This window comes from Alligator sinensis, unplaced genomic scaffold, assembly GCF_000455745.1.
Source record: "Alligator sinensis unplaced genomic scaffold, ASM45574v1 scaffold717_1, whole genome shotgun sequence".
Taxonomy (NCBI): Eukaryota; Metazoa; Chordata; order Crocodylia; family Alligatoridae; genus Alligator; species Alligator sinensis.
The window spans coordinates 1,390,754-1,400,676 of record NW_005841961.1 but is presented as its reverse complement, the minus strand read 5'-3'; the positions used below and the strand labels follow the sequence as shown (position 1 = coordinate 1,400,676).

Sequence of the window (9,923 nt, the reverse complement as noted above, 5' to 3'; positions counted from 1 at the left end):
CCCATGCCTCACAGATGGCATCTAAGTTCTTGACACCTCCAGTCCCACACTGGGCCCCATAACCCTCTAGTCTGGACCCCAACTGGATCTCTCCTATTAGGCATCCTACTCCACCCTCATTCTGGGCTGCCAAGCTCCCTGCATTCTTCCTCCTCTTGTAGTATGAACTGAACTAATGTAGCACACAGTATGACCTAGTCAACTGCAAGAACACAGTGTGACCTAGATTCTACTCACGACTAGGCAGTAGGCATTAAGGGATACAGATTGTATAGACATGACAGAGTGGGGAAAAAAGGTGGGGGAGTAGCTCTCTATGTTAAGGAGCAGTACACATGTTCCATCATCGAGGTAGAGGTAGAGAAGGGGAATACCGAGGCATTGTGGGTCAGGATTCAGAGGGGGCCGGGGGAAAAGGATTTGGTAGTGGGGGTCTACTACAGACCTCCTCACCAGAATGATGAGCTAGATGAGGTATTCTCCAGGCAGCTCTCAGATGCCATACAGGCAAGGGAGGCAGTGGTCATGGAGGATCTAAATTACCTGGACATCTGCTAGGAGGAACAGACAGCCAAAACAAGCCACTCATGGAGGTTCTTACACTGTGTCCAGGACCTCCACCTAACCCAGGAGGTGTCCAGTCCCACCAGGGGTAGTACCTTGCTAGACCTGGTCTTAGCAACAGGGGATGATCTCGTGGGGAACCTGCGAGTACACAGTAACCTGGGAGATAGTGACCATTACTTGGTAGAGTTCACTATCCAGCAAAGGGTGAGGAAAATATCCAGTGAGGCTAAAGTGTTAGACTTCAGAAGGGCCAACTTTATTAAACTTAGAAGCCTAGTTAGTGAGGTGGCAGAACTCAAGAGCATCGAGCAAATGGGGGTCCAGGAGGGTTGGAGGTTTCTCAAGGGAGTGATCCTTGGGGCACAAAAGGAGTCTATCCCCTTACACAGGAAAGGGGCTAGGGGGATAAAAAAAAGCCCCCTTGGCTGAACAAGGAACTCCAGGAAAGACTGGGGGCAAAGAAAGATTTATAGGCAGTGGAAGCAGGGGGCAGCCACCAAGGAAGCATACACCTCCCTGGCATGCTATTGCAGGGAATCAGTTAGGCAGGCCAAGGCAGGACTGGAGCTTAGGCTGGCTACAACAATCAAGAAAAATAAAAATTCCTTCTACAGATGCATAGCAAACAAAAGGAAAGTGCAGAGTAACATAGGGCCCCTTCAGGACAAATCAGGACAGCTGGTGGTTGACGGAGGGAAAAAGGCGGAGCTCTTCAATGACTTCTTTGCTTCAGTATTCCTAAGTACTGGCCAAGACAATTCCCTCACCTTGAGCATAGACAGATGCCCAAAAGGCACCAGACCACCAAAGGTTAGTGCTAACTTAGTTAAGGAGCACTTGGAATGGCTGGATGGATACAAGTCAGCCGGCCCAGATGACCTCCATCCACAGGTGCTGAAGGAATTAGCCAGTGTCATAGCTGAGCCACTGGTATGGCTGTTTGAGCACTCATGGTGCTTCGGCCAGATCGTTGAGGACTAGAAAAGGGCCAACGTGGTGCCCATGTTTAAGAAGGGGAGAAGGGATGAGCTGGGTAACTTTAGCCCAGTCAGTCTTACCTCTATCCCTGGGAAAATACTGGAAAAAATAATCAAAGAGCTCATTTGTGAAGGCCCGGCAGGGGAAATGATGCTGAAACAAAACCAGCATGGGTTTGTCACAGGTAGATCCTGCCTGACAAACCTTATAGCCTTTTATGACCAGGTCACACACTGCCTTGACATAGGAGCTGAGGCTGATGTCATCTACCTGGATTTTTGCATCCTATTCTCATAGGAAAGTTAGCAGGCTGTGGAGTAGACACCTACACAGTCAAGTGGGTGCCAACTGGCTTAGGGACCGCACCCAGAGAGTGGTGGTGGACGGGTCATTCTCAGCCTAGAATGAGGTGGGCAGTGGGGTCCTGCAGGGTTTGGTCCTTGGACTGGTGTTATTTAATATCTTCATCAGCGATTTGGGCGAGGGTGTGGAGAGCTCCCTCTCCAAGTTCACAGATGATACAAATGATACCAAGTTATGGGGTAAAGTTAACACACCAGAGGGTAGGGAGCAGATACAGGCCAACCTGGACAGGTTGAATCAATGGGCGGAATGGAATAGGATACAGTTCAACAAAGATAAATGTAAGGTACTCGACCTAGGAAGGAGGAATCCCCAGCACGCCTATAGGTTGGGGGATGACCTCTTCAGCAGCTCAGAGGCTGAGAGAGATCTTTGAGTCATAGTTGACTCCAAGATGAACATGAGCCAGCAGTGTAATGAGGCCATCAACAAAGGCAATTACACCTTGTTGTGTTTAGCAGATGCATGATCAACAGATCAAGGGAGGTGATGCTCTCCCTCTATGAGGCATTGGTCAGGCTGCAATTGTAATACTGTGTCTAGTTTCGGGTGCTGCACTTCAAGAGGGACATGGAGAATCTGGAGAGGGTTCAGAGGAGGGCCACTCACATGATTAGTGACCTCTGTGACAGACCCTAAAAGAGGAGGTTGAGAGATCTGGATCTCCTTATCCTTCACAAGAGATGTCTGAGGGAAGACCTTGTGGCTGCCTATAAGTTTATCAAGGGAGGACAACAGGAAATTGGCGATGCACTGTTTACCAGAGCACCCCAGGCAGTAACTAGAAATAATGGGTGCAAACTAGTGGAAAGTAGATTTAGGTTAGACATTAGGAAGACATTTTTTACAGTAAGGGTGGTCAGAATCTGGAATGGGCTTCCAAGAGAGCTGGTGCTATCCCCTAACTTAGAGGTCTTCAAGAGGAGGCTTGATAGTCACCTGGCTGGGGTCATCTGACTTCAGTCCTCTTTCCTGCCAGGGGCAGGGGGTCAGACACAATAATCCATTGTGGTCCCTTCCAACCCTACAGTCTATGATCTATGTAGCTAATGTTAACATAGAGTGTAATAATAGTAAAATTTAACCATGTTAGTCTTGTCCTGTAAGCAACTTAAAAAATCCATTTTGTATCCTTCTGCTTGACATAAGTGAATAAACTCTGCGTAGCCTTTATGTCTGAATGTGTGTAAAAGGATGAATGGTGAGAGAATGGCATAGAGACAGGAAAAGAAGATTTAACTGTTTATGTAAGAATCAAGGTGCCAGATGTGTAAATTACCAGCCAGTAACTAACAAATGGCTGAAGAATCCCCTTAAAGCTCTAGGGCACAAAGGAGATAACAGAAGAAGAAATGCTGCCATGTAGGCAGCAAAAACACTCCAAGGCTAAGATAAGTTGAAGACAAAAGAACAACCACAAAAACAGAAGCTGGGTATGGAAAAACCCAAAGCACTGAAACAAAGGATGACAATTCCTATAAAAGAACACTTTGAAAATGCCAAGTTGGGCAAGTCTTCTTCTCTACTGCTGTTTCATCAGAGCACAGATGCATCTGTTCACCCCGCTCCAGCTGTTATCTTCAAATCTGCTATCTTCAAATCATCATCATCTACTCAATAAGCCCAGGTTGGCCACCCTGGGCTGATATTGAGCAACTATTGCTGGTAACTATATCTGGTATGTGTGTGGATGAAATGGTTGTTTTATGTATGTGTATGCCTGTGTGCAATGATGTGTATGATGATTTGTGTGTGTTTGTATGAATGGTGTGTCCGAACCTCTCTGTCTAACTCATGTAATCAATAAACGAGGCACCTTGCCTTATCCCCCTTTATAAAGTCTCACTCATGATTTGAGCAATTGGCAATTTGTGTAACACTCTCAGGTGTGGCCCCTCTGGGATCTTTGGCCACACAGACCCTGGCCTCACCTCCAAGGCCAGTCAGAACCCCAGGCCCTCGGCTCTGAGCATCCCTCTCAGTGGGCCCCTTGCCCTTTTGATCCTTCTGGTCCTGGCCCCAGCATTGACCAGTTGAGGGTGCCTCAAGTCAGGCTTCTGATCATCTAGCCCACACTCTCTATCACAGGTCCACCTTCTCAGGCCCTACTATGTGAAAGCTGGGTTATTAAGGTGTACTAACCCACCTTTCACCAGGGTAGTAGCTGGCCTGGCATTTCCTGGGGGCTCCCACACCACTAAAAGCCCCACTAGGCCACCCATTCCTGGCAGGGTGCAGTTTTAGGTCATGCCCAGGACCAAGAGCATCCAAACCATCCCCATAAGCTCTTGTCCTTACCTCATAGCTGTTCCTGAGCCTCAGCTCCATCAACTGATGTCTCTCTCACAGCTGCCAGCAACAAACTGCTGCTTCACCCTATATATATATATACATATCTCCAGGGTCTCAAAATGGCCACGTTACTCAAGCACCTGGCTGCTGCCTGCTCCAGCCCTTAAAGTGGAAGACACCAACAGTGTCCTGCCACAACACAGTTTTCAGGAAACAATTGTGTAGTAAATCCGAGGACTACCTGTACACAGCTGCTGCTTGCTTGCGGACATCCTCATTTGAGCAAGCTGAAGTCTAAAGATAGAGGTAAGGAAAATGACCTGATCTTTCATCCTACTCCAGTGTACTTTTGTCATCCTTATGGAAAAACTACAACTGAGGCTGTTATCTCAGAATTCACCTGGCTTGGGAAGATCCTTACACAATGTACATTGTCATCTCAGTGCCACATGCATCATAGTAACTAGAAGACGTGGTATATTAGGGCAAGTCAAATGGAAAGAGTAGCCAGAGTTCTCCTATATTTGACTGATCCTTGATTGCCAATAGAGGCCAGCAATACTGCTTCAACTATAACTTAGGGCTGTATGCAAGGCACTTTAAGTTTTTCTGTGGTTCAAATAAAACTCAGAATCTGGGAGGTGGAAGTGAAAAGATGGAGTATAAGAGTGTCATAAAGCTGCTTTTATCCCACCCTTACATTTTTTCACTGAGGATTAGGGTCACACTATTTAAAGTTTAATACTGTTATTTCTACAACTTCTCTCTATCAGAAAAAAAACCAAAACAGTTTATTCTAATTCACACTATCCAACAAGTGTAAACTGGGGGATGTCACAATAAAAGGCAAATGCACAAAGCATTTATATCAGATGAGACTCTACACACTAATCAAACAGGCATGTAGCCAGTGCTTCTTAATAGATGAAGTGTTATGAAATTTTTTTGGAATACAAGTTTCATGTGGGGTAATGTGAGATGAGGTAATATGTAACAGATTTCAAACACAATCCTTCCAAATTTTTCTACTGTATCCATCTTCACTGCATTGAACACTAAAGACCACAGACCCTCCAAATGCCATCTTATCTCCAATGTAAAGGTGAGCCAGAGTTCATTTCATATAACTCCCAGTCAAAGAACTGTCCAAAGATCTTTCCCATAGATGTCAGTCACATGTTCCTATGACACTAAACAGATGTAATGAACACAGGAGGTGAGTCCAGGTATAAATTTCCCGGACCATTTTGCTTGTGATGAACAATGTCATAGCAATGGTTAATTAGGTATCCATTGGACCAATCAGGTTGATAATAAATGGTCCCATTTCCTTGGGAAGCAAGGGGAGGATTTCCAACAGGATAAGTCCTAGTAAGAGGACATATCCCATCTACCTCTTAAGGAGATCTTTCTGCCTGATCTCATTGGTGAGAATCATGAAGAGCATTGTCAAAATGGTGCTCAATTCTTTGCTGGTTGCACAGTCTTTTCAGTTAGCCTATCTAACTATGCAGAGTGGGGTGTACATGGGATGCTTGAACTGAGAGTTTTCCATATGAACCATTTCTGGCAGTAAGGTTACTGTCTATCCTTCACTCGTCTAGAACCCATGGTGAACAAACTGAGCTTTCAACGCATTGCAGCATTATTAATTCCTGTGTTATGTGATATCTCAGTCTGCAAAAAAATGTGAGTAGTGCCCACTAATAAAAGGTATTTTTTTCTGTTTAATGGAAATACTTCAAAGGCTATCTTTACTCTTTTGGGATTCTGTGGATGTTTTTAATCCTCCTTTCCTTTATTTTGAGATTCTTTAATTGGAAGGTATTATTGTCAATTTATGAGAGGTAAGGATTGTGATCTTTTATTCCAGAGGTTTTCAACCTTCCTTCTGGTGGGTACACTTTCCAGATGCAGAGCAGGGGGCAGCAGGTGTGCTGACAGACACCGGGAGGGATGATGACAGCCAGCCAGATGTGGAGCTGGCATGTGGCTGCCAACGCTCCCTATACACTCCATGTCACCATCAGGCGCCGCTTTCCCACGCCCAAGTATCCCCGCTTCTCCACACCACCGGCTTTGCATCCAGCCAGCCATCAGTGCCACCTTCCCCCTCAGTGCACAGTGGCACCACAGGGAGCACACACATGGCAGTGACCCCCATCTACGCACTCAGCACCGCCACCATGTGCCAGGGGGGAGGGGATGCTGACAGCCGGCTGCACACAAAGTCGGTGGTGCAGAGAAGTGGGGATACTTGAATGCAGGAAAGTGGTGCCTAGTGGTGGCACAAAGTGATGGATGGTGGCAGCAGCCCTGCCCTGCGCCACTTTCCTGCACCCAAGTATCCCTGCTTCTCTGCGCTACCAGCTTTGCGTGCTGGCAGTGGCATGGAGTGATGGATGGTGGTGGCGGTCCCACCTCCTGTGCTGTCACTTCCCAAGTACCCGTTCTTTTCCGTGCCACCACTGAGTAACCCCTGGAACCTTCCCAAGTACCTGCAGGGGTATGTGTACCCCTGGTTGACAACCCATTTTAAAAGATCAGCTGTATAATTGGGAGATTTGTTCAGCAAGCTATCAGGCATCAGGTGCCCTATCTTGGGTCTAAGGAAGAGGCAGATACAGGTTAAGCTTAATATCTGAGGAAACCCTCCCTGCAAATGCAAATGGTCCACTCAGAGGGCTGTGAACTAGATGTGAAGAGGTATTATAAGAAGTAATTCTAAGACAAAATTTGTCTTCAATAGCAATAATCATGGTCAAAACAGACATAATTACATTTTGCAGTTGTTAAACTTCTCAGATGACCTGCTGGATTAAACTTAAAAATGTTGACTTCATGCTTCATGACTTCGACTATATTAGTATTTGCTATGGAGCTGCTGTATTTTCAGCAGTGTTAGAGGCAGTTACTGAAGCTGCTAGGAAGCTCAGTTACATTTTTTCCTCCCAGAAGAGGAGGCATTTTTTTCCTATGGCCTTTTCTCCTAAGTCTGCAGAGTAGAGAATGATACCTCTTCCATCCACAGCGGAGCTGCCAACGGTCAGTAAATTTATTTACTGTCAGTAAAAAAAAATAAATTAAACCAAGCTAGAAAAGGCTGTCTGTAAAGTCTGTAAAAAATACTTTAGCTATCAGTAAAAACAATAAGCAACTGCAGCTTGACCGAAGATCTGACAAACAGAGCACAGCAGCATCACCTGGTGTCCAAACAAGAATTTAGCACCCTGCAGGGAGTGTTCTCTCTTCCACATGCTGCTGGTGCTGCTGCTGCATCCCAGGCTGCCTGTAATGCTGCTGGGTTGCAGGTAAGCATCTTTGGGGGTCCATGTCAGGAGGGGAGAAGGGAGTGGGGCTGGTGCAGGTTACAGCATAATGCAGGTTGTAGTCGGGGGATATCAGGATATGGGGGTGAGTAGGGGACCCCTGGAGGGACAGAGGGCAGCACAGTGTAAAACCATCACTGCAGTCAAGCAGAGTTGTCAGCCCAAGAAAATTATTTTTAGTGCAAACTTTTTACTGATACCCAAACTTTTAAACTTATTTTTTACTCTAGTTAACCCCTAAATTTGAACCCAGCCATTCTAACTGGGGCCTGGCAGCAGGGCAGGGTTTGTAAGAAGAGTTATATTTACATTAGTTAAAATATATATAATTAAAAACATGTGTCAGTAAAAAAAAGTTTGGCTGTCAGTAAAAAGCTTGCAGATTGTCAATAAAAGAAAATTCTTGAGTTGGCAAGAAAAGAAAAATTATAAGCAGGTCCCTTCTAACATTGCATGTGAGGCAGTGTGTGTGTGTGTCAGCTCCCAAATACTGTTCAGCTCATATAACATATAGTTGAGCTTTATACTGAAAACACTCAATAATCAAGGGAAATGCGGAAACACTCAAAAATATATTTATGTTAAAGTATTCACAATTAATCAAATTGCTAAACAAAAACAGGTCATAGTACAACACAGAAAAATAGACTATTAAACTATTGCCTAAGATTTCTCAGTTATATTTTAATTTACCTCTTTTACTCTCAGGTAATCGGTGCAAGAAATTTTAAGAATTTCACAGTCTTCTTCTGTAATGACAGACATCAGCATGTGCTGCATTTTTGGTGGGAGTGATTCCAAAGTCCCAAAACAGCTTCCACTAACAAGCTACAATAAAGAAATAAATAAAAATATATCATAATGTATCAGACTTGATTGTCCCTCTTTATCAGGAAAGCACGGTGGCAACAAAATTTTAAAATTAAGTTTTATATATCAGTTTCTTTTGAATACTATATATTTTACTTTCTGAAAGCCCAGCCAAATTATACTCACTGGCAATAGCTGATATTTTATGCATTAAACATGCAATCATGTGGTAATTAGGGATGGTGATAATATACCAGAATACTATGGTAATGAAGTTCAATTTGATGCAACGTTTTTGTAAACAACCGTTATGCAGGATCATCCTTGTAAAAAATGAGCATTATTCCCAGAACCAATAATTTTGTCTTATGAATGTGTCTTTGCTTTAAAAAAGTCAGCTTTTGGGAGAATGCCCATGACAGGTGGGTTCATCAGACAGATTTGAGATAATGGGCCAGATCCTCAAGTGACATAATCTGCATAGCTTTGCCACTTCATACCAGCTGAGGATACTTCTTGCTGCATGCATGATGTAGCTGAACTGAGATAACATGTGCCATCACATTTTAAGCAATAAAATACCAATTGCAGCGTATATCTAATGAAGTTATTTGGCGTGCTCATATGTACTTTGTAATTAGCAGACGAGCAAATATTCAAAACAACATAGAAGGAAAGTCATGACACTAGGTCAATTCAAATTATTACCTGGATAATACTTGCCATTAACACAACTCTGTATTCTCAGGGTGAGAATACCTAAATGGTGTTCTAGGCAGACAAGGTCCTCTAGGTAAATGTGATATATTTTATTAGACCAACTAAATAGTTGGAAAGACTGTTGTTTCCAAGCTTCTGGGTACAAACACCATGTGCCTGAAGAAGGGTGTTTGTACCCAAAAGCTTGCAAAGAACAATTTTCCAACTAATTAGTTGCTCTAATAAAAGATATCACAGTTACCTAAAGGACCTTCTCTGCCTATGTCCTTAGACCAACACCACTATAACTAACAACCCAAATGGTGTTTTGAAATGACTGAAAAGGGAAATATATAACTTGAATACATAACCAGCACCTGATTCTATGCCATCAAGTCTGCATTTTACCGAAACGGAGAGTGCTCAAAACTTCGGAGAAGCTCAACACCAGCAAGCAGAGGGGTGTGTCCAGACAAGCCCGCACATGCTTCTTGCAATGACTCAAACCCCTTTGAGACACTGCAAGAAACACTGCAGGAATGAGAAAATGTTCCCTCTGCTGCAACTTTGTAGCGCGGGGGGGGGGGGAAATTAGACCCCTGGATATCCAGGGATCAAAAAAACCTGCACAGAAAAAAAGCAGGACTGCCCTGAGGCAACTGTGGCTGGGTCCTCCATAGAGATGCTTTCACTGCCAGAGCATCTCTATGGTGAGCCCTCACCCTGGTGCTGAAGAACACTGTGGGGGCTCTGTGAACAGTGTGCCAGCAGCAGGGAGCTCCACTGCCGGTAAGTAAGGGGTCAGAAGGCTAGAGGAGTGGGGAGGGGACCATGGGGGAACCCCCATCGGCCCCGCCCACTCCCCCAGCCCCCTGAGCCCCCACA

The 9,923-nt window shown here is 44.7% G+C and overlaps 1 protein-coding gene across 1 annotated transcript in view; it reads right to left on the bottom strand.

Moving 5' to 3' along the window:
- CNBD1 (cyclic nucleotide binding domain containing 1) overlaps window positions 1-9,923 on the bottom strand; it is a 182,996-nt gene that overhangs the window by 137,970 nt on the left and 35,103 nt on the right. The window contains exon 2 of the mRNA XM_025200242.1: window positions 8,223-8,357. Within this exon, the coding sequence (XP_025056027.1) occupies window positions 8,223-8,357 (135 nt within the window). The remainder of the gene's footprint in view (window positions 1-8,222; window positions 8,358-9,923) is intronic.